We start from the raw sequence: 25,860 nt of genomic DNA on the forward strand, positions 1-25,860 counted from the left end.
AGACTAATCAACAAAAAATCACTCTTAAAGAGGAAGAAGACAACAACTTACGTGACAAAACAATTTCTTTCTTATGGCAAACGGACTGTGACAAAGAGGGCTTAGGTGAACGAACAAGACGAAACACTTTGGCACGGGACAAAGGGAGACGCAGACAATATATACACAAGGTAATGGGGAACAGGTGGAAACAATCAGGGCGGGGAAGACAATCAGACCGGTGACACACGAGGAACGGTAAGTGACCTGAAACGAGAGGAGAGTTATCTTTCAAAATAAAACAGGAAATGACAAGACATGACAAAAACCCAGCTTGACCTCCGCGGTGTGACACATCATCATCATCATCATTACTGTTGGTGCCTTTTTGCCTGAATGAAATAAACGGGCCAGGTAGAGGTTTTATGGTATACACCATTACAGGCGGATGTAGCTCAGGAGGTAGAGCGAATCATCCACTAATCAGATGATCCCCGATCCTCCAGTGTGCATGTCAAGGTGTTCTTGGGCAAGTTACTGAACTCTAAATTGCTCCTGAAGGCCTCACCATCGGTGTGTGAATGTGTATGAATGGTTAGCTCCTTTTTATCCATAAAACAAAAAAGGAAATCCGCTCTAAGAAGGACTTAGGTTTGACTCAATTCCTGCATGGAGTCTTGTATGGCTGTGCCCTAGCTTAGTCATTATCTGGCCCTCCTAGCAAGCATCACATTTGTTTCATTTAAATGAAACACACACACCAGACTTGCTAAATTGAAGCTGCTTGTTGAAATTCTGCCTACATCACCTGTTACCCTTCTACCATCTGTCCACAACTATTAAAAATATTATTAAAGCATCATGAGACTCAGAGTTGATAGGAAAATTATTCCATTGAGCCAAAACAGATGGTAGGAACTCCCTCTACCAGCCAGCCATCTGTGTGGTCACAGCTGTGACTGTACATCATCTACAAATGACTCAAACATGTTTTCCTTTCTATTTTTAACAACCAATTTTGGAGGGTTCAGTGTGCTGTGGCACATTACAGATGCTAATAAATCACAGTTTTTGATTTCACTGTGTACTTTAACATGGATGAGTTTTAAGACAATGGGCCCCTACTTCACCACCTGTCCTATATATGAACAAGACACACAGAGACAAAATGACACCCAGGTTTAAAGAAACACGTATGGTAGTTACATTTTGGGAGTGCATCAGTCCTCCCAGACAGACAAAAATGACTTAGCAAAAATGATCAGCTGATCGTGGATGTTTTTCTTCTGCTCCAAAGGGACAGGCTGGCATCCCTGGTACCCCTGGCATCCCTGGCAAGAGGGGCTACAGGGTAGGCCTGGAATGGAATGAGCTTCCTAACTGTTTCGTTGTGCTTCTGTCAGTCATCCTTATTCCTCTAATAACTGGAAGTCAGTAAAGTCAGATGTTCATCACATCAGTGTTTAATAAGTGTCTGCGTGTTTGTTTTACATTACTGTGCGGTTAGCTGTGTTCACTTAGTGTTTGGTGGAGTGCTTTCGTCTTTAAAATGGATAGTAAAGTTGGCTAGTTCAGTGTTGGGCCAGCTAAGTATTTAATGTTGTGCTGTAGAAACCTTATGATAACATTCGTCATTTCTTACACTTATACATGCATTCTTTGATCTATTCAAAATCAAATCAAAAAATAGATTGTCAGAAACTATCCCTAGATGTGATCTATGTGAACTACAACTAGCTGACTAACTGGATTTTTTTTTAGAACTTTCTACAACTATATCTCAGCCTCCATTAGCAGCTTGATGTGCTCAGTTGTCATGGAGTTGGTATCATCACTTGTCTATTCTGCACAGCGCAAAACTTCTTATGCTTATATGCTTATGACTCAGCAGAGTTCACCATAAGCAAAAGTATAGTCACCATACCTCCACACCTTCTGGTGGCCTTGTACTAAAGAGCTGTTTGTTAACATGTACAGTGCCAAAGATGTGTAAAATGTTGCTTTCTTTGTGTATTTGATTTATTTATTTATTCTTTATTTCATATTTATTGTCAGTAAATACCTGGTTCAAAGAGAGAACATCTGAGTTTTTATTGAGGGCTTTTAGTGTCCTGTAAAGATTTCTGCAATAGAAATTGAAAAATTTGATAAAAAAAATATCACTGACTGTTAACAATAAAAAAAAAAACATCATTATCCAGTGCATGATTAACAATATGATTTGGGGCATGGAAAATCTATATGTATTAGTCAAAGTCTACTTATTATTTTTCTCATCTGGTTAATAATAATAAATTGTAAACCAATATTATCTATGTTTGGCAGGGTGAGAAGGGAGAACAGAGCATTACAGCCCAGGGATTTAAAGGAGAACCAGGTTCACCAGGACCGCCAGGCTTAATGGGACCCAAGGTAAAGGAAAAAATCATTTGATTAGTGGATTCCTGCACATACTAGCAATATCTCCACTTGTATCACTTCAAGGAAATCTCACATTTTCTCACATTTTAACGAGAAGACTGCTTTCTGAATACAAACACAAGTTGAGAATGTTTCTGGAGATGTACATATGTAAGTGTTATACCTTCATTTAACCTTTAGGGGGAAGCAGGCCCTGAAGGCCCAGCAGGACCAAGAGTAAGTCATGACTGGCAAACCCCTGGCAAACATGTTGTAGAGCTTGACATATAGTACACAAAATGTCCACTGTTTGATCATTAACTTCTTGATAAACTTTATAAATGGTCTTTTAACCGTATAGGGTCCACCGGGTCCAACTGGAGAGCCAGGAAAGGCTGAGATCCACAACAATGAAAATGTATGTACTCCTATTGAGCTGCAATTTCCTTAGATGGATAAAAACTAAATAATAACTTAAAGAGTACTGTTTACCTTTAAAATTACTCCACAGGATATTCGCAACATACCCCTGATGGTAAGTACTTTTTAGGTATAATCATTGCATGTACAAACCACAGTCACTTTAAAAATTTTATTAAATGATCTCTTCTGTGCCTAGGGACCCCCTGGATTACCTGGGCCTCCCGGTTCCCCTGGACTCCCAGGTGCCAAGGTATGAGACATTTTAGAATGACAATTGACACCCGATGCTTTCACACTGTTTCATTAGACATTGTATTTTAAACATGAACCACGATTCCCACATTCAGAAAATAAATATATACTTTGTATTTTTATGTGTTTTGTGTATACCATAGCCAGACTAACCTGTTTAACCCACTGCTGTATCAGCTGACCCTGTCATTTTTTTAATCGTCATTTGGTGTCTGACCGCCCACTAACAAATTTGCAGTTAAGCCACTGGCTAGAATCCAACTGGCATAAGGTGAGGTAGGGATCCCTGGGATGTCTCAAGGCAGTTGCCTGATTTGCATAGTAGGTAATCCAGGCTTGGTGTGTTTTCAGGGTGAAGTAGGTCTACCAGGTGTGCCAGGACTGGACGGAGAGAAGGTAATACTTAGTTACCAGTACCGGCTATTACTGGCCGGGCTGTTTAATTGTTATATGAATGTACTGTATATTGTGATAAATTAAGTTTTCAAATGAATTGTGATTACAAATATTGCTCACCACTTATGATATTTTTGTAAAAATATGACTGTCCTTAGCTTCCTTCAGGTACAATTAAGAATTCTTGTGTTTTCAGGGACCCAGAGGCAAGCCAGGAGAGCCTGGTCCTGCAGGCCCAGCCGGTCCTCAAGGTCCCAGAGGAGAGGATGGTGTCATGGGCTTGCCAGGACCCAAGGGAGACAAGGGAGGCATGGGTCAATCTGGATCACCTGTGAGTGACTGTGCTAAGCACACACCACACAACATCACTGCCTGGGGTTCCTTGTCCAAATTAGAGTCTCACATCTGTCATTATCCAGAGTGAAGGACTTGATTTTTGCAGCTGCCCTCTTATTATCTAATTAGAGACTCACAAGCTTGGAACAGACCCCAGGAATGACACTGTCTAACCTTTAATTCACTGTGGCATAGATCCCAAATATACCCCCATATACAAGGCTGTGCTATTTGCAACCCAGTGTTAGTTCAAGAGCCTCCAGCAAATATTGTTAGTCCTGCACATTTGTGTGTTTGACAGCTAGGTATGACCTTTGACAGGTATGACATTTGATTTGCTCTTGCTCATACATCTTGCTTGTTTTTTGTTTGTTTTCGGATTTGGATGGATATTGGGTTGTTAAAAATGACTAGTAAATGCCTTTGTACTGTATATACTTGCACTATGTGCTTTATAAAATGAATTAAATGCTTCCGTTGGTTAGTTGGATGCTTAATTTTCTATTTAAAAGTCTTCAAAGGCATTTCCCAGATTTTTTCTTAATACTTGCTGTTTTGAGAACATGAGAGTGAGCGACATGTTTTGGATGTGTTTTCAAACATAACTGAAGTAAAAAGAAAAATTGAAGTATAAAGCAGTGCTAGACTCAAAGTAGATTTACTTTTCTCCACTGAGGATGGAACAGTTCCATGGAACAACTTCTCAGTGATGGAGCTTTATGTGTATGAACTCCATATTTAGCCACAAAACTAACAGTTGACAGAGGTATACTGCCCCTAGTGCTGAGGGGTGTAAAGTTTAGGCATCCTAAGATTACATTAAAAACAAAATATTCTTATTTGTCTTTTCTGCTTTGATTTTTTGATATGAAGACCAACTAGCAGTCCCTATATTGAATCTCCCCTTCCTTGTTCTGTAGGGTTTAGATGGCCCTACTGGTGAAAAGGGGGCTACAGGGGCCACTGGCCCTATTGGATTACCTGGTGCAATGGTATGCGATGGTGCCCCTCAGGCTGCATCTACCTAGATGTAGTGTCTAACCTGGGAAAAGGGGAACAGTGAAATACATTGTGTATTTACACCGAGTGCTGTGTGAAAATGTTGTCTTCATATTTCATTCACATAAATTTTTTAGCAAGTAGCAATATATTTCTAGCTTTGTGTCCTTCTGTGTCTTTGCCATCTATTGTCACAGGGTCTTAAAGGAGAGCCTGGGGAAGGAGGAAGGTCAGAAATGGTAAGGGTCAGTTATTAACCCATAGTTCATAATAAATTTGAGCACATGTTTTATGAGCAACATTTTCTGAACTGGAATCCATTGCTTGTGTTTTGTTGTGTGTCTGTATTTAGATCTATGGTCCTCCAGGGCCCCAAGGACCTCCAGGACCAGTTGGCCCAGCAGTGAGTAAAATATTCCATTTAACCCCTAAATCAAAAGAAAAATGTATGCCTGCAATTTGGCTTATTAGGACTCTTCGTTCTTTCTGAGAATTGTATAGATAATGATCCTGATACATTTAATAAGTATAGTACACCATTGTATTCACATACATATTCACACACCATGTTTTAAAATTTGTTTATTTATTTATTTTAAATTAAAAAAAATACTTTTTTAATTAAATAAAGACACATTTAATTAAGACACATCACATAAAAGCATGGCTATAAAAATGTGCTTTGAGAAGTGATTTAAAAGAATTCACTGATTCTGCAAGTGTAATGTCCGTTTCATAGCCATGCTTCCATGAAAAGTAACAAAGACATTATAGAATAGAATAGAATAGAATAGAATAGAATAGAATAGAATAGAATGCCTTTATTGTCATTATACAAGTATAATGAGATTACAAACTTCCTCATAGTGTGCACACATAAATAAACAAGTAGAGATATGGACAATAAAACTACTATAACAACTACTACTATACTACTATATCTATATACTACTATAGCAAAAACTACTAAGTACAAGAATTAACATAGACTGTACAATTACTAATATGAGCTACTGTCTGTAAAAAGTTGCATAGACTGTGCATAGACTTGTGCAAAGCCTGGAGGTAAACAGGCACATATCAGCAGCAGGTATGACAATAAAGTGACTGGTGTGACTGACAGCATAAATAGGTGGAGGTATTAAGGCATTATAACTTGCAGATAACAGTAAAACAGATAAAGTGCAGATAGCCGTGACATAATGGTGCAAAAGGTTACAGTGAAGATATAAAATAAATGATAAATGATAACTACAGTATACGGAGCAATGTTCAATGTTCAAACAAGTCAGTTCAGTGTAGGTTGGAGTTCAGTATGGTGACTGCCCTTGGGAAGAAGCTGTCTCTGAGTCTGTTTTGGCTGGTATGGCCCTGTAGCGTCTGCCAGAGGGCAGTTACAGACAGGGCAGTTATAAAAGTTACAGACCCTACCCAGCTCTCACTGCGGGAGGTGGAGGATGTTTTCCGAAACAGAATTCACTGTAGTGTCGGTATGGAGGACTGGGCAGGTCATGGTGACTTTTCCCTCCTAAAGTTTCCAACAACACTATCTACAACACCACTGTGGGAAGTTATATAGTCACTGAGTTCAAGTATTGAAATCGTCTCCCGTCTCGTCTCGTCTTCTCCCGCTTTATCCGTTATCGTGTTGCGGGGGCAGCAGCTTCAGCAGGGAAGCCCAGACTTCCCTCTCCCCGGCCACTTCATCCAGGGGGACCCCAATGCGTTCCCAGGCCAGCCGAGAGACATAGTCCCTCCAGCATGTCCTGGGTCTTCCTAGGGGCCGCCTCCCGGAGGGACGTGCCCGGAACATCTCACCAGGGAGACGTCCAGGAGGCATCCTCACGAGACCTTAACTGGTTCCTCTTGATGCGGAGGAGCAGCGGTTCTACTCTGAGCTCCTCGCGGATGGCCGAGCTTCTTACCCTATCTCTAAGGGAGAGCCCAGCCACCCTGCGAAGGAAGCTCATTTCGGCCGCTTGTATTCGCAATCTCATTCTTTCAGTCACTATCCAAAGCTTGTGACCATAGGTGAGGGTAGGAACGTAGATCGACTGGTAAATCGAGAGCTTCGCCTTTCGGTTCAGCTCCTTCTTCACTACGACGGACCGGTGCAGAGTCCGCATCACTGCAGAAGCCGCACCGATCCGCCGTCGATCTCCCGTTCCATCCTTCCCTCACTCGTAAACAAGACCCCGAGATACTTGAACTCCTCCACTTGAGGCAGGATCTCATCCCCGACCTGGAGGCTGCACTCCACCCTTTTCCATCTAAGAACTATGGCCTTGGATTTGGAGGTGCTGATTCTCATCCCAGCCGCTTCGCACTCGGCTGCAAACCGCTCCAGAGAGAGCTGAAGGTCACGCTCCGATGAATGGTAAATGGACTATACTTATATAGCGCCTTTCTAGTCTTCCGACCACTCAAAGCGCTTTACACTACATATCTCATTCACCCCATTCACACACATTCATACACTGATGGCATTGGCTACCGTGCAAGGTGCCAACTGCTCATCAGTTTGAGGATCTAACCATTCATACACATTCACACACCGATGGCACAGCCTTCGGGAGCAATTTGGGGTTCAGTATCTTGCCCAAGGACACTTCGACATGCAGACCAGAGGAGCCGGGGATCAAACCGCCGATCATCTGATTAGTGGTCCAAGCAAATCCACAAAGCACATGTAGACTGGTTGGGCGAACTCCCATGCACCCTCCAGGAAGGGTATAGAGCTGGTCCACAGGTCCACGACCAGGACAAAAACCACACTGCTCCTCCTGGATCCGAGGTTCGACAATCTTGCGGACCGTCCTCTCCAGGACCCCCGAAAAGACCTTCCTGGGGAGGCTGAGGAGTGTGATCCCCCTATAGTTGGAGCACACCCTCCAGTCCCCCTTTTTGAAGAGGGGAACCACCACCCCGGTCTGCCAGTCCAGGGGCACTGCCCCCGATGTCCACACGATGTTGCAGAGATGTGTCAACCAAGACAGCCCCACAACATCCAGAGCCTTGAGGAACTCCGGGCGGCCCTGCCACCGAGGAGATTTTTGACTACCTTAGCGACCTCAGCCCCAGAGATGGGCGAGACCACCACGGGGTCCCCAGACTCTGCCTTCTCAAAGGAAGACGTGCTGGTGGGATTGAGGAGGTCTTCGAAGTATTCCCTCCACCGACCCAAGACGTCCCCAGTCGAGGTCAGCAGCACCCCGTCCCCACCGAACACAGTGTTGACAGTGCACTGCTTCCCCCGCCTGAGCCGCCGGATGGTGGTCCAGAACCTCCTCGAAGCTGTTCGAAAGTCGTTCTCCATGGCCTCACCGATCTCCTCTCCAATATTGAAATCACTGCACATAATCATCAGTAAACAGCGGGACCTAATCATCTCTTACTGCCCGAGAAGGAGGCTGCTTTGCTGGGAGAAGTGAGCCGTAGAGTCCGTAATCAGGACTGACTAGGTCATGGCGACTTTTAGTGCGATATTTGTGTGTCTCCCTCTTTTAAACCAACATACACAAACCAAATTAAACCTCTCTCCGTCATTATTTTGCAGCACAGACTTAAGTCTGACTCAGACATAGAAGCTGCTGCATGAAATAATTGTTTTGAATTTGAGCTGCAGTATCCACTTTGAACTGCTAGATATCAGTATTCTGCACATTTATGACCTTTAACAAAAGTGTTACAATGGTTTTCAATTATTCTGTTTCATATGGTGAAAAAAATAAAATGAAATAATATAATAGTTTTTGTTTCACCCAGGGATCTCAAGGACCTTCAGGGCCTAAGGTGAAATATCATTTCTATAAAATAATATCCATCAGCTCCTCATTTTAATAAATCTGCCTCAATTTATATGCTGTCTACATCATAACTATTCTATGCATGAAAGTAAAAGGATTGGATTCTTTCTTACCCTGTTTCTCAGGGAGAACCAGGCATAGGCATCAGAGGAGAAAAGGGAGCGACAGGTCAGAAGGGCGACAAGGGAGACAGAGGCCATCTTGGACTTCCTGTAAGTATGCTAGACTGCCCTCTTTGTTCAAGTTTTAGAATTATTTGTCTTCTATCATCTGTTTATGGTCTATCCTGTTGTCTTCTTATTCCTTGATTATTTTAGGGATTATGTTACTACTTCACTACATAAATGATCAGCATCATACAATATCAACCTTTTAAACCCATTGCTTTAACCCTAGTTAAGGCAAGTGTTACTGTCTGGTGTTTCATGTGTCAGCTGTTGCCTTTATGTCATCATAATCCTGTTAAAATATTGCATAAAACGGTGGATTTGTCAAAGGAAGTACATCACTGACATAACACTCCAAATCTCATTTATCTTTACATGCACATTCAAAATGTTTTTCAAATTATGTTTTGGGGACTTTGACATTTTTTTTTATGCTCTTCATACAAGTTAAAAATTATATCAGTATCAATATATCAATTTGGGGTTCTACTCCTTGGTGGTTTAGACCCTTACACGAAAGATGTACAAATAGACAAAAAATGAAGAAAATCATACTGATACCTTTGACAATCTGTAAAGTAAAAATACTGCTATTAAATAAAACAGAACAAAACTGATATAACATGTTCCAGAACTTTCAACCACATTTCACAGTTTTCATCAGTGGATGGAGTTTGCTTTGATTTCTAACAATAAAGACCATGAGATGTGAATGAAAGCTCCAGAAAAACACAAGATTGTGGGCCTTGAGTTAAGACATTACATTGGTCATTTTAAGGACGAGAACAACGGATTGATGTCATTGGGTTTTTTTTTAGGGAGTGTTGTGACTATCCAAAAAGAAACTTAATTAGTCACATAATGGTGGCTTGAGGCTTGCTCTTAACTCGATTCCAGGCAAAACAAAATGTGTATAGTAAATATGCAACGATTGTCCTCTTTTGGGTGAGGTTCCCATTTATTGCAGCAAAGAAAAATTAAAAACAGAACGTTACCATGCAGATTGACTGGACCTTAACATAAATTGGCTTTCATCTGGATGTCGGGAGGTTACTGGGTGGTTACCAATTACAAACAGAACTATACTATACCCTTGTGGTCAAAATAAGTTACTTTGTACAAAACAAATGAAGAATAGCTCCTACAGTGAGGAAAGAGTAGTCAAAGCCTTCCCTTAAAAGGAGAGGTCTGGTGATTCTTTGTTTTTATTGCCAACAGGTCTCATGAAATCACCAAAACCAACAAACTTATCTTATTAAATGTGTGGTGTGTGTCTAGATCCTGATAAATTATTCCTCTGTGCCATAGAGCTCCATTGTTGTCTAAAAGAATTTCTGTGAGCCATGTGACATGTCCCTCCATTACTATGAACATTCACCCTGAAGTATTTTTCTCAGTCCCAATCATGCTGCACAAAGTAGTCACTAGAGCACCAAATGTGGATTAATTCCCCCATGAAAATAGTCCCAGACACCAGACCTGCCTCTTAAAAAAAGAGATGGGGAGCAGCATACAAAAAACTGTATCTGATTAAATTATTTTCTGAATAATGTCTACCACCCTTCCAGCTGGTACAGTATACATAGTATTATATAGTAGATTATATCATGTCAGAGCATTATATAAACAACAACATGGCCATAAACTTGATGTTGTCATCCACCAAAAAGAAGTTACTCACATTTACTCTCACTCACTTTACCTCCACTTCCACCACTTCCATCATCCATTATTTGTCATCATCTGAATATGTCTTTTAAGTCACTTGTGTCACAGCTTCACCAATCACCCCCCCCCCCCCCCCCCCCCCCCCCTTCCACCATCTCTGCTCTCTAACTATGTACGCTACACAGGGGGCTCATGGGTTAGACGGCAGACCAGGTCCAGTGGTGAGTGGTGCAAGTCCTGCTCCGGTCCCCTCACCCTTCTCCTCAGCTTCCTTCTCCTCCTCCAACCCCCTGCTTGATGTCTGCCATGTATGCTTGTCATGTATGCTGCTTGCTTTCCTGCTTTCCATGTTTGTCCTGTCTCTTTACCTTCCTAAAGTAGCTCTGTGAGGACAGGACTGTTTAGGGTTGGGTTCTGAGGATGCACTGGCATGAAGAATCTACTTTTATGGTGAACTTGGCGACTCGACAAAGTATCACCCTGCATGATTTATATTGGTCATGTAAGGACCACAGCCCCTACAGCAAGCAAAAAAAGTTTAGTTTTATTTAAAGTCCAAACCAAGCAAAGAAGAACTTTTCATAGCCCATACAGGAAATGCCTTATTATAACCCTATTATCTGTCTAGGCCTGGTCAGCATGTTCCAATACTAGCTTATCTGTGTACTGTGCATTTATTATTATTATTATTATTTAGTGTATCTTGTATTCTGACTAACTTGCCTTTATTCCAGTATAGTTTATATGTCTACCTGTGTTCATTTTGTGTTTTAGGATAATTTTACATTGTCATTAATTCTAGATGTTGTCTTTTTCAATCAGATCTTTTAAAAATCTTTTTCTTTTCTTCCTATTAACTGTTAAGCTTTGATTAATTGAATCCTACACAGACATTTCTCATTGAAAACCCTTAGGGTAGGCTGTGAGAAATAATGTAAAAACTGATTCAATCTTTTATTTTAAGTTTTAATTAGTGACATTTTGGCAAGTGTATAGGTATACTTCAATGAGACCTGGCTAATTGCAGGTCCCTAGAGAGTAAATGTATAACCAATAAGGCTTATAACAAAAACATGTCCACATATCTAAGAACCAAGTGCAAACTACTAAATATATATCGTAATAATAACATTTAGACATTTGACATTCAAATTAGGCAACGTGAAATCTATGCAGTAAGTGTTGAGTTTTATGACAATGATTTAAAAAAAAAAAAGTAGAACAGATTAGATTTATGTAAGTGTGACTGTGCCCAAGTCTTTTGTTGCGCTAATGGGTTTCGTGATGTGGAAATGTACATGCTAAATTCGCCCATGGTTTGCCTTCATTCAATCCAGTCTGTTTTGTTTTTTGTTCATTTTATCAGCTATTATTTGAATACTGACTTTTATTTTAGTGTTTACAGCTTGAGCACCCTAAAACTGTCTTTTACCTCAGAATAATGATATAAGCAATTTGTGGTTATTACTTAACTTATATGCATATTGTAATATTGATAATGCAAGCGTTATATAACTTTAAGGCTTCAGGCAAGTCTATAAACTGACCTAAAATCTTATCGTACCTTTTATTACCTGGAGCCACTTCAGTGAAAATTTGCCTAGTGCAGCCTGATATTGGATGTCATATGGTGGAAATCCTCCTCAGTCCTCAGTCCTGCCTCACTGGTTTCCTGCCTCATGATCCTATATCAGCAGTGGGCTGTAAGGTTGCCATTGCTAAGAACTCTCCAAAAGGAGCATGCAGAGATGTCCGTGCTGCATGTTGATATGTCATACAGTGCATTTGGACAGCTGTATTCCATTTTGGATGCTGAGATGCAAAGTCTTTCTCTCCAATTCTGACTGCTACTCAGACAGAAGAGTGCAGCTGTTTACATTTTATTCATTTTCCTCCTTTTTAATGGTTTGAACAGTAGTTCAACAAGCTTGTTGTCTTAATGCTTAAGGTGTCAGGACAGAAAATTATGTTCTAACCCTTTTCTGTCACTATAGAAAAACACTTTGGTCTAAATGGTCTATGGTATTATCTTGTGTGACATATATCTATGTCTGACAGGATGCTTGTTGACTTACTGATTTGAAGCATTTATTAATTACATGTTCTTTAGTAGTATTGATATTTCTATCTGCTAACGGGTATTTTTTTCCCCTTTTCTCTTTTAAAGGGTCTAATAGGACCAGCAGGTGTGCCAGGGCCAGCAGGACCAAAGGGAGAGAGAGTGAGTATCTGCATCTGTGTTTCTATTCTGAAACAGATATATAGCACTCTGATATCTGATAATATATACACTTTGAATTTTGTTTCGTCTCTACAGGGTGAAAAGGGAGATGCAGGATTACCAGGACCAATTGGGCCTCAAGGCATCCCTGTAAGTTTGTTATTCCATTTCAAATGTTCATTGCTCATTGAGCAGTGTGACATGATGAAAGATAATAATACTGGGGCTGCAGACTGGCCCAAATCCAGTGTTATTACATTTTTAAAATACGAAGCATCGTGTTTTTCGTCAAACATGCACTGAGCTTAGCGTTGCTTTCATCAAGGATGTCCATCACACACTCACAATCACACACACGTTTTTTTTCACTCATGCTGCTCTCTTCTGGTATCTGTCCTCTGATATGCTCATATTAAATAAGAATGGCTCTCTTGACAATCAATCAAAAGCCAACAGACATGTGACCATGACATTAGCCTATACTTTATACTTTCTTTCTGCCTCATTTAAATCAATGAGGGAACTTTATTGTATTTCCATTTTTTAACACAATGATGATGTCAGTTTGAACATCGCCTCAAAGTTGAACAAACATGCATATTTTACAAAATAAGGCAAGTTTGCATGTTGACTAATGTTTTGCCTCATGTCTTATTTCCTTTTGCAGGGTTTAATAGGACCACAAGGACTCAAAGGGAACCGGGTAAGATGTTACCTATAACTTTTGCCAGTCATAAAGATAGCAGAACCATCGATATGATTCTGGTTAATGTACACACAGACCAGGTCACTTCTATACTTTTATGCTGTTAATTATTGAATTCAGAAAATGAAGTAAATCAAATCTTTATTAATCATATGGCCAGCCTGGTATTAGCATTCATGACATAATCTAATGTTTGCCATTATTGTTGTGGGGCCATAATAGGTCCCTTGTGCAGAGTTCAAAGACATTCTCAAGGAGGAGATGAAAATTAAAGAGCTGAATATCAATATCTGATGTTCCCTTTGAGATTGTACTTGAATTGAAAGCCAGATGAGTCAGATAGCTTGCTTTGTTTTCTGTTTTTATCCTGAATATGCCTTTTGCCTTTCTGAGGCAAATGTATTTGTTTTGCAGTGGCTTTGTTTTGAACATCATTTCCAAAAGCAGAGAACTGTTTTAGGTACAAAGCACTGTGCTCTACCTGCCCAGCACTTAGCACTGTGAGACTAGATAGACACATTTAGAGACCAGGTAGTGTACATAGTGGAGCATATAAAAGATCTAAAGATATTTTTTTTTCTCAAAAGTATTTAACTACTAGGAGAGTGAATATTAAATTTTCATCATTGAGTTGATCAAAGCCTCAACTACTGATCAAAAAATGTTGTATTTGCTGAATGTATAAATTTAGCACTGCAGGTTTAAGTATGAAGTTGGAATCAGAACATAACTAAGCACAAAATATAATTCAAAATGTAGGAAGCAGGTAGCCTGTTGACAAATAAACACAGTGAATCTCATTTGTTACTTTGATACACAAACAGAAATGTAGCTGACAAAGTTAAACTGTTCAGAGCCAGGCTAGCTGTTTCCCCTTACTTCCAGTTTTTATACTAAAATAGGCTAAATATGCCTTTAATTCAGCGTTGATGAGATATTCATCTTTATACTCTCTAATCAAGCATATTTCCCATTATTACGGATTATCAAAACAGCCCAGCAAAATGATACTGTGTAAAAACTATATGTTATGTGTATTTGATCCCCAGGTTACATTGTATTAGAGAATCTGTTTGCAATGTCCACATACCCTTCCCCTAAGAGAATGTTTGTTTCCTTCCTATTAACCTGTGACTGTTAATTTCCACTCCCATCTTTTAAGTTTTCACATTTCATAAGCTCTCTCAGCACATTCAACTGGGCTCTAGTCAAAATAAGAAATAGTTTAAATGTACCAATATGAACAAACACACCTTTGAGAAACAGATTTGGATATGATTGTCCAGTTGAAGGTGTTGAAGACAATGCTTTGGGATAGTGTTGGTGTTTTTACTCTTTGTCCTGTCTTCCTTTGTTTCCGCAGGTCTTCCTACCCCCTTTTACTTCCCTCCACCTTGCTCTGTGGCCCGTGGCTCTTTTTATTGCCGGGGTTGCCCTCTCTCCCTCTCACAAACCTTGGCCTACTGCTCCTCCTCTTCCTCCTGCATTCTAATGTAGTCCTGGGTTAATCCTCCTCCTACCTCCACTTTACTTCTTACTCCTACTTAACAGTACCTCTTCCTTGCAAGTCTTCATGCACTACCCTCAACCTCTGACCCCCCAAATTGCAGTTCTCTCCCATCACTCTCAAAATGTATGCTACATCTACATGCTAGAACACCACAAATGATGCATGTTTTTGAGATAATCATTCAAGACTTTTTAATTTGAGTTACTGGAAGAGAGATTCCACTCAGTAATCCAGACTGAAACTTTCAATATGTGACCAGTGCCTTTGCAACAGCTGCCCAGAATTCCTTTCTCCTATTTTTAGTCTTGTCATAACTTACAAGCTACTGAAAAGTTTTGCTATGGACTTAATTACCTTAATTGTCCCAAGTGGCACAACAACAACAGAAAGAAACATTTCATGGCTGTGTCGCAGTTTAGCTCCGTCCTTTGCCCAGTGTAGCATAGTGAGAATCCTGAACGTATGCGAGACCCCGCGATAAACTGTGTATAAAGGAAACAACAACAACAACAAACAGCTTACTTTGCTTCTCCGACGTGGAAGAGATTATAAAAAGGATCTGTTGTGTCATAAATTATTGTGTGCTGTTCCACTTCCACAAATAGTCTCTCATCGTTCATGTTGAGACTCTTTGATCGATTGACTACTGACCTGGTGCCACCGTCATGACGTAATATTGATGTGAAGTTGTGATAGGTTACATAAACTGCGTATTGTTTTATTTTGAAAGGGGGCGGAAGTGTATTACGTTGATTCTGTGTCGGATTTCCTGTCTGGTGCAATCTGATCTGTTGAGATTCACGCAGTTTAGCAATGGCTCGCGTCAGAAATGGAAGTGCTACGGAATGATAGTGCTGTAGCGCGGAGAGTCGCTGCTGGGACGCTGCTGAGACGTTCCGCGGCACGCCTGGTGGGAATGGTTTTATTGGTCAAAGTGGCAGCGATCAGCTCTGGTGATCGTGGCACAGCCGTTCCGCGGCGCTTATGTCCCCTTTGTGAATAAGGCTTAAGTGTATGTAAGTGGTTGGTAGACCAGAAAGTAAATTTACCATTTATTATTGTCAGTTGGTTAAACATATAAACATATCCAGGTTGGGGAACCTTCACATACACAGACACATTTCCAGTAATGTTTCGTGTAAGATTAGGGTATCATCAAATAAACCAACTGTAAAAAAAAAAATTTTAATTGAATGCAGTCTCTGTATGTCAACCTGTCATATCTATCCTGAGCCTTTTTAAATATTTCCTCCTACAGTGCTCAATGGGACTTTTAGTTGACCATGCTTCATGCTTCAACCTATTACTTTTTGTGATCTTTGTGGCATTTGCTGTTGCCACACTAGGCTCTTTGTCACAGACGACGTACAAACAAATGACTTTAGATTTTATCTTTTTATTTTCACCAGTCCATACAGTGCATTGAGACGTTGGCAGGCTTCCTGGGTGTCTGAGACCTCTCATCTATCCACACTTGCTGATAGCCAGGCACTCCTTCTCCACAGTGCTGTACCTAGACTCCCGCCAGACAGCTTGCAGCTGATGTAAAGCACTGCGCGGTCGACGCCCCGCCCTGGTCAGCTCTGCGAAGTTGGAAATAAATCACCGGTAATAGCCGGCCAGCCCCAAAAACCGCCGCTCCTCTTTTTTGGTCTTGGGCCTTGGGCAGGCTGTAATCGCTGCTGTCTTATCTACCTGTGGACGCACCTGCCCGCTGCCCAAGTGGTACACCAGATACCGTACCTCCCTCCATCCAACTGCACACTTTGGGTTGGCCGTGAGCCCCACCTGCCGCAGTGACACGAGCACCGCGGGCACCTGCTCCTAGTTACTTTGTATGATCATCCAAGTAGGCGGCAGTATAAGCATGTGGACGCAGCACCCGGTCCATGAGGCGTTGAAATGTTGCTGGGGCCCCAAACAACCCAAACGGAAGTGTAACAAATTGGTACAAACCGTACGGAGTGGAGAAGGACGTTTTTTCCTTAGACTCTGGAGATAAGGGAATCTGCCAGTAGCCCTTGCTCAAATCCAGTGTCGAAAAAAAATGACAAAAAAATGACAACAAAACAACAAAAAATCCTTCTCGACTACAAGAACGATAGGGCTACATCACGCACTGTTAGATTACTATTACACCAATCTCCAACATAGATTTCAACTCTGCCTGAATCACTTTTTTCGTGTTCAGGCAACCTATAGGGCCGTGAACGCACCGTCACACCCGGATGAGTTTCAACATGGTGTTGAATAAGGCTTGTGCATCCTTGGCAGGGGGGAGAACACATCAGCGTAATGTTGCTGCAACCTGGCTATATCTGCTCTCTGGGTCGGCGAGAGATTGTTTTCACAAAGGAGCAAGACAGGATTGGTCAATTTTGGTACCTCAGGCCCCAACTCATCTCTCTCTTCAATCGCCCTCACCAGGGAAACAGACTCAGGCTCTCTCCAAGCTTTGTTGAGGTGATAAATCTGTGTAGCTCCTCTCCTGTCAGATCGCACAAGTTCATAGTCAACGTCACCCTTTCGCCGTGTGACCACAAAGGGTCCTTGCCACTTGGCGAGTAATTTGGAGTTAGATGATGGGAGCAATACAAGCACTTTATCTCCCGGTGAGAATTGTCTTAACCTAGATCCTCTGTTGTACAGTTGCTGCTGACATTCCTGGGCCTGAAGCAAATTCTCACGTGATAACTGTCCTAGTGTGTGGAGTTTTGAACATTGTTTTTACTTGGTCTCAGGCCTTCCTCCCAGCTTTCTTTAACCAGGTCCTTAACCCTGCATGGTTTTCTGCCGAACAGCAGTTCAAAGGGAGAAAATCCTGTTGAGGTCTGGGGTACCTTGCGCACTGCAAACAACAGAGGATCTAGCCACCTATCCCATATTGACTATCATCATGCACAAACTTACGGATCATGGATTTCAACGTCTTATTTAGGTGCTCAACAAGGCCGTCAGTTTGAGGGTGATAAACACTGGTCCGAATAGACTTGATGCCCAATAATCCGTAAAGCACTCTCAATGTTCATGACATAAATGAAGTGCCTTGGTCAGTCAGGATCTCTTTTGGGATCCTGATTCGGGAGATAACTTGAAACAGTGCTTGCCACACTTTGCAGAGATGGTGCACAGCGGCACTGCCTTTGGATATCAAGTTGCATAATCCACGATATCCATGTGCACCCTGGTGAAACGGCCCGATGAGGTCCATCCCAATACGTTCAAATGGGACCTCAATCAGTGGTAATGGGCGCAAAAGCACTCTTGACATGGCCGGTTGGTTAACCAACTGGCAGCACACATATCCCATGCCCCTATCGATCGTGAGCGCACCTCCACACACTGCCCCACTAAACTGTCGAACCCGGGCCAATTTGTACCCAAAATAAGGGGGTGTGCCATGCAGGAACTAACCGCAGCCTTCACGCTATGCTTTTTTTTCTTGTAATGAATTTCCACCAGTACTACAGGGTATCTGTGAATATCTCCATGAACACACACCACCCAACCTGCCTCCATCAAAGGTTGAATCATATTTTGGTGAACTATAGACTGCATGCAGCCCGAGTCCACCATCGCCTGATGTGTACCGCCTGAATCCTTACCGGAACACTGTGCGTCCCTCCTGGTCCGGGGGAGGGTGCTGGAGGGCCGACAACCTGAATCACTTGACCAACCTCCATGAGTGGAGGCAGAGTCCGGGCTGTCCACACTTCCAGCACTCCTGCCCTACCGCCTGAGGAATCCTCTGTGGGTCGAGGGGAGTGCCTGTAGCGGGCTGGAACCTGGGGAGGAAATAAAACAGAAGGAGGATTAGTGTGCCGGAGAGGGAATGGTCCAGTGGGTGTGTGGAGCAGTAGACTGGGCGTTAATAGCCTCAGGTGTCCGGTCTCTGGAAAAAACGGCCAGATGATCCTCCGCGAGGGCTGCTGCCAGGTCCATAGGGCGGTGGCAGCACACCCAGTCGGGAGAACCTCCACAAACTGCTCCAGCATGATTTGTTCTAGTATCTGCTGCTCGCCAGGCTGCAACCATCAAGTTACGACGTCCTTTAGCTGTTGGGCGTAGGTAAACAGCCGGTCGGTGGGGCCCAGTTTGGTTCCTCGGAAACTGTCGCCTCAAACATTTCTAGAAATGATTGGGGGTTCATCAACTTGTGTCATCTTATGCAGGGTGACCCCTGTGAGCGAGGGGGGCGGTGATGCTGCTCCTACTCAAGCCACCATCTCCTCCAGGAGTTGGGTCTGCTGCTATGTTTGGAGTGATGGCAGCTGTTGTCTGTTGACCGTAGCTTGGTCATGATTCATCGCCACAATCTCCACCAAAATTTGGGCTAGCACAGTCACTGGCTGGACGTATTGTGGCTCTGTCATTTTGTGTCTCGTCTGTGCTGTGGTACATTGGGTGCTGGTGTGGCATTTGTTGTTGCCACCGCGGGTTCTTTGGCACAGACGATGTACAAACAAAGGACTTCAGATTTTATCTTTATTTTCACGAGTCCATACAGTGCAGAGATGTTAGCAGGCTTCCTGGGCGTCTGAGACCCCTCGTCTATCCACCCTTGCTGCCATGTCGCACTGGCTTTGTCTGCTCCGACTGCTCTCCCAGGTCCAGCACACTATTGTGTTAAAAAAGGGAGAGTGATTAGCTAACTGGATACAGGTGTGCCAATCACGCTCACCTGGTACTGCTGTCCTGAGCCCTCTCCACACCTCTCTAATGATGACTCAAATAGAATAGTTTCATGGCCAAGTGTTTGAAATGTTTTGCCAGTCACCTCACATGTCCATCTCCCACTTTACTAGTTTAGTTTTCATTTTTGAGCATTATCCTGTTGCTCATTTTCAAATTTAATGTTTTGTTCAGCATATTATCTTCTATCATAAAATAAAAATGTACATGTAACAAGCTTCTCACTCAGCGATTTTTCACTCAGACATGCAAGTCTTCCAAAAAACCTAGTTTTTATATACAGTAGCTTGTAGGTAGTCCTTGGTAAGCCTTGCATGAAACCTGCTCACTGACAGCAATGGCTTTAGTCTTTCTTGTATAACTTCCTCTACTTACCTTCCCTTTTTACTGAATTTATATTACAAAATCATATTGTCTTTTGTAAAAAGCAAAAGGCACCAAACACATTAGTGATTTAAAATATTGTACTGTATTTCTTATATAATCCAAAAGTAAGAACACCTGACAGATGAAACCTTGTAAAAACATTTGCTTTATGTGTGCCTAAATGAGGAGGACTAAAGTTTGTCTTTTTCAATACACTGTTGTTTGCAGGGAGAGAGGGGCAAGAAAGGCAACAGGGGGGCCAAAGGGGATAAGGGAGACCAAGGAGCACCTGGATTAGATGCCCCCTGTCCGTTGGTATGTCAGTTGTCTGATGTGTAATCAAGAGTCAAAGGGAAGGAGCACTACCTTAAAATGCAACATTATCTCACTGAGCTTCACTTTTCTGAAGATCTGTGTTCAGTAGTCAGCTTCCTTTTGGCTCTTGTATTCAGTACTCTTAATCAACCTTTGGTAGGGTTTGGTCCAAGTGTCCACTTCAGCCTCTCACATATATAGGGAGATATGTGATTACATTGGTGATATTTGATATTTGATTCTAATTCATTAAAAATGTTTGATGAAAGCAAAATAAGGTTGTAGTGTAAAGATGAATATACATTTATTTGGTGAAAATTTTCTTAGATGGACACAAGACCACACTCCTGCCTGAGGAACCTCTTTTTTCCAGGAATGAGACAGACAGGAACCAGGCAGTCACTGACTATGCAATGATGAGCCATATCAGCAGATCAGCAGATACCAAAATATTTTGTCTCAATTTTCAGGCCCTGCACCTCTGCAACCCTGTTCACATTTAAGAATAGGGGACATGTGTTGGAGACAATCAAACTAGAGTTCTGCACAGGCCAAAAAAAAGACCCAAAGCCATACTAAGCCCAAAATAGCACAACAAAAGGCCCTAAATCTGATCTGAAACCCAACACTTTGTTGTGACTCTTAAAATTTGGATTGGTAGTAGAACTCTAAATTAAAACGGTCATCATATTCTACACCTGAAAGCTCTACTCAGTGAGCCCAGTCCCTGTCCAATCCAGGTTTCCTGCATGTTTAGGAAACCTGCATCCCATCATCCACCGGACAGAAGTGGAGATCCTGCCATCGAGTAGGAGGACAAATCCTCCTCTGCCATACATGAGCTGCAAAACTAGTTTTTAAATGGTTGATTTCGCAAACAGGGTTTCCGAGGCTTTAAAGGGGAGAAAGGTGAACCAGGCTTGCCAGGCCTGGATGGGCTGGATGCCCCTTGCCCTGTGGTATGGTGCTCTTTCTTTCCCTTCATTTTTCTCAGCATGCCTTTAGTTAGCCCTAACCGCACTCTGACCACAGACACTGTAGATTCACAGAAACATGCATGTTTGCATGGAAGTTTAAATCTTATTGTAGTTGACTCCCCTAGTATTGACCTAACTTTTTCAATAGACTTTCCTTAGAACTAATACAAAAGACTTTCCCTCTCAAAACAAATCAACAAATTTAAATCAGCCTTTACATCAGAAATGCTAAAACTTTTTTTTTTTTTACTTCACTCGTAGATGTATGATTGTGACTAACATCGTTATAGGATTAGGGTTACATAACCAAAAATAATCTTAAATTTAAAGCCTTGAAACTGTTGTGTGAAAGTATACGTGAGCCTTTACTTTCCTAATCCGGTTTAACTACACCATCTTTTGCATGGAGCACCATTCTTTCCATCTTCAATCCTACAGAATACCACAGGTGGTTAAAATCAGAAGGAACTAGATGAATTTGTTTGGTCAAAGCAAGCCAGAGTCCTGTCATATGCATGGAAATGTAGCATGCTTCATTCTTTAGTTTAGTAAGGCAATGCATTGTTTTGTTTTATCCTTTGGGGATGAGTTTGTAGAAATAAATGGAGGCTGCTCAGAAGGTAATACAAAATGCATGTTGCAGGTACTAAAAGAAGTTGCTGGCACTGCTCTGAATTGTCAATGGTAAAGCAGATATGTCATCACAAACAGGGCAGTTAAACAGCTGTTCATATGGTGTGGGTTTATGGTAGAATCAAATCTGCTTATTGATCCAACACGCATCTTGTCATGCACAATCAATTCTGAAGACATCTCCAAATTCATAGCAAAACTTTTGAGATGTAGTTTAGATCTGCAAGGCTACTCAATTCTACACAGTTAGATTTAGTTTTGGGAAGTCAATTACTTAATTATGGTGCATAAATCTGGTAATGGAGAAAGAGGTCTTTAATAAAGGTGTTTCATTAATGAATTTCACCTTCACAAGTAAGAAGACTATGTCTTAGAATTTTAGCATATCAATGTGTTTTTTAAATTGAAACATGAAATCTTGACATGGTCATTGAAATAAATGAAATAATGTTGTAGAACATTAGTAATCTCTATTGCACAACTTGCACAAACAACAACAAGGCATGATTTGAAGGTACAATTTTGTATTTGATGAAAGGGATAAATGTTAAAAGAGTGTTAAAAGTGATTTCCCCATTATTCTATTCCTCGTAAGCCTGCTTGAGGTTCAGCAAGCACTGGAACAACCATCCCAGCCTGCTGTGGGTCATAAAGCATTACTGTTGTGTCATAAAGCAGTCTCTTGCCAAATTTACTAACAAACCCAACTCCACAATCCAAATGCCACAATGTAAAACAATCTCTAAATAAAGCGGCTACTAATCTTCTTGGTTATGGTCTCATTTCTTTGTTGTATTTATACTCATTTATTCTATTATGAATTTGTTTAAAACATGATAATGAAGTTGAAGTCGGTGAAATCATGTTTATATTATTAAATTTCAATTGTCAATTTGTTGTGGCAAATGGCCATAAACATCTAATATATAACCATGACTGATATGATAAAGAAGCCAGTCAGCGTCTCAAATCAGATCTGTATTTAATTTAGAACCTTTTGTCATTGCAGTCTAGAACAAAACATGGTATTGTAAATTGACCTCAAGTCTGAATGCAAACTAATTTAATTTGCTTTCTACAAAGTGTCATACAGAGCGTGATAAACAGTTTTGATTTGGAAAATATTTGTGGACAACCTGTGTTTTATGATAAAATGTAATCTTTGAAAATAAAAATTATGATGAAATGTATTACTAAAATATCTGTGCTGCTCTTCCATTAATAAGAAGCATTGTGCATTCAGTAACATTATATGTGAGTAATGCTTAGTGGAGACTTATGTACTAAATTTTACATATGCAGGAACACAACTGGATTTTTACTTCTAGAACCCTGAATGGCTACTTTGCTATATAAAGACTACACTAATAATTTCCACTGTTGTTTTTATATGTAATTGCTTTTACATGCCTTGTACACGTCATGATAATATTGTTCGTTTCTGCTGCTATTTTTTTAATTGACATTTTGTTATTCTTTTTTCAGGGAGATGACGGCTTACCTGTACCAGGATGTTGGAATAAAGTAAGTTGTCAGAGTTTGACACTGAGTTGTTTTGTTGCTTATCACTGTAGCAGCTTGTGTACAGTATGCTAATATTACCACAAACATTATCTGAACTAACATTTTGTATTTTGACATTTGCTTTCTCCTTGCAGTGACGATAACTTGGAATGGCTTGTGTGATTGTACATAGGATATTTATTTTTATTTTTTTTACTTTTCCCTATTCTTTTATAAATGCAAAAAAAGTTTGAAAAAAATCCTAAAAACATAGGGCAACGTTTTTGTACAGATTTGTTTATTTTAATACGTATGATAGTTTTTATGTATTGGATTTTTATATCTATGCATTATTTTAATATGGTTGGATGAGTAAAAATTATAATGTGGCTACATATGCATGATATTTGTGCATAATGTGTTGATAATGCTTATTAACTTATTGTATGATGTTGTTGTGTTCTGTTGTAATAGACCATGCTGCACTGAGTTGTGGGGCTGGAAAGATTATATTAGCATTTGGTCTCTCCACTTTTTTGATACCATGTTAAAAACAAACATAGAGTAGCACTGCCTCTACGCTAGCTTTATTTACACTAAATGTTCACACAGTGACAAAAAGCTGTTTAAAGTCTGCACTTTGAATTTTTGGTCATGTGCTCATATTGTACTGATGAACGTGTAGACCTAAAGATTAGATTCAGGGCTATCACCAAAGTCAGATATTTGCTAAATGATGATAGTACCTAATGATGGCCATGTTTACCAGTCAGACTAACCAAGCACTTCAGATATCTCCCCAATCTTGATATCTGTATTGGCTTCTTTATTCCAGTCTCAGTCTTTATTTTTAGTAATTTAAGTTCCTGACAACATGGCTCCAGCCTCATCAGGTAACCAATACAAGGGGCAATGTTGGTGGGTGATTGGAATCCAGTGAGGCATGATGTCCTGGGTTTTGCGCAAAGAACTGTAGTTGGCAGAAGTGGTCTAGGTGAGTTCACATAGTGAAGATACATTATTACACATTACAGGCCAACTAGTTATTATATTATGCACTCAGCAATTTGTTACTTAATGGGTGGGTTTATTGTTTAAGACATTAAATGCAATTATTACATTATCATTTTCCACAATTTCCAAGATGATAGATTAGAACCATTCTGGAGTTCTACTCTAAAATGGCTCATGAGTTATTAAAGTTAGTTAGTTATAAAAAAATAAAAAAAAAATAAAAGTGTGTGTGTATATGTGTGTGTTTGTGTATATATATTATATATATAGATATAATAAATATATATATAGATATATATATATATACACATACTTGTTGATTAATCCATCTAACCATGTAACTAAACTTGCCTTACTAGGATCTATCTTATTATTATATACAAAGTTATGCTGCTGTGACTTTTTGAATGCTGGTGCTGATAGCAATGATTATGAACTAAAACTTCCAAAAGGCATTATATTCCACACACCGTGTCCGTCAAGTAGGATGTTAATCAATCATAAGGGGACATCCTTTAATTCAGTCTGATTCTTCATTATTCATGAAGTATTCCAGACAATTACATTGTTCTTAATATCTCCAAACCCAACACTCCTCTGTCCCAAAGGGGGGTATCAACCAAGATCTCTTAATCATTTGAAGCTTTAAAGTTCAGCCATGAAAGCTCCTGAAGACAAAATGTTACTTGTACAGCAGGAAAGCAACAGTTCTTTGTTCTATCTTCCTGTTTATTCCTTGTGTTTTCAGTTAATTCTACATATTGCCAAATTGTGCAGGCAGCCACTTCCTGCTTTACAGCTAGCTCTGTGTATTAACTGTGGTGTTAGTAGATTCTTTGTCTGCCTTCTAATCTGAGGCACAGTACACAGCCCATATTGTTGGATGGAAATATTGCTGCTCACCCTTAAGGCATTCTGCTGCAACCACCACGTTGTCTCATCCATTTATGAAGAAAGCTGTAACCTACAATGGAGATCATTTGTTTTTGTTCTTTTTTTCCAAGAACATTTTATCCAAAGCATTTTTATGGAGTAGCTGTTCTCATTAAACTAACCTCATTAACTTTACCAAGTGACTCAGTGTTGAAGAAATTAATGGACTTACTGGAGTGGTGCTTTAGTCCATTATATGCTGCTGCTCTTTGACAAAGCTTTGTGTTTTTGCTCTGCGTGGATCTGATGTTGCCATGAGAGATTGTTGTAGGATCCTTGCCAGCCATAATATTCATATTGTTCCTGCACAGTACCTCACATTAACTCATGCCTTAGTCACTAGTTGGCCTTCATTTTTGCTGTCACATTGAAATACTTGTGTATAAAATAAATTAAATATACATTTTCTGATGATTTTGCTTTTGTTCTCCAAAAAAGTGGTCTCCTAAACTCCATTTCTGTGTCCTCAGAGGTTTCTGGTTAAACTGTCCCTGTGGTTTAGTCTAAAGCAGCTGATGTGTCCTGTAGAAGTCACATAAATGTTACTAAAGATCACTGTATATA

General features: G+C 40.6%; 1 protein-coding gene across 7 annotated transcripts; it reads left to right on the top strand.

The window, feature by feature from the left end:
* The first annotated feature begins 287 nt into the window (after window positions 1–287).
* col13a1 (collagen, type XIII, alpha 1) lies at window positions 288–25,707 on the top strand. 7 transcript variants are annotated; one of them, XM_027273530.1, is made up of 20 exons: window positions 288–1,330; window positions 2,305–2,391; window positions 2,581–2,616; window positions 2,741–2,797; window positions 2,891–2,914; window positions 2,999–3,052; window positions 3,406–3,450; window positions 3,647–3,781; window positions 4,707–4,778; window positions 4,983–5,024; window positions 5,138–5,188; window positions 8,551–8,577; window positions 8,717–8,803; window positions 10,612–10,647; window positions 12,594–12,647; window positions 12,744–12,797; window positions 13,315–13,350; window positions 20,150–20,236; window positions 23,332–23,370; window positions 23,505–25,707. In XM_027273530.1, the coding sequence occupies exons 2-20, from the start codon at window positions 2,380–2,382 to the stop codon at window positions 23,505–23,507; spliced, it is 951 nt and encodes a 316-aa protein (XP_027129331.1). In that variant the 5' UTR covers window positions 288–1,330; window positions 2,305–2,379; the 3' UTR covers window positions 23,508–25,707. The 7 variants fall into 7 exon arrangements, with proteins under 7 accessions (XP_027129331.1, XP_027129332.1, XP_027129335.1 ...); XM_027273531.1 differs by lacking the exon at window positions 20,150–20,236 and adding an exon at window positions 21,118–21,195; XM_027273534.1 differs by lacking the exon at window positions 10,612–10,647.
* Window positions 25,708–25,860: the final 153 nt, after the last annotated feature.

Source organism: Larimichthys crocea, chromosome XXII (assembly GCF_000972845.2).
Source record: "Larimichthys crocea isolate SSNF chromosome XXII, L_crocea_2.0, whole genome shotgun sequence".
Classification (NCBI taxonomy): Eukaryota; Metazoa; Chordata; class Actinopteri; family Sciaenidae; genus Larimichthys; species Larimichthys crocea.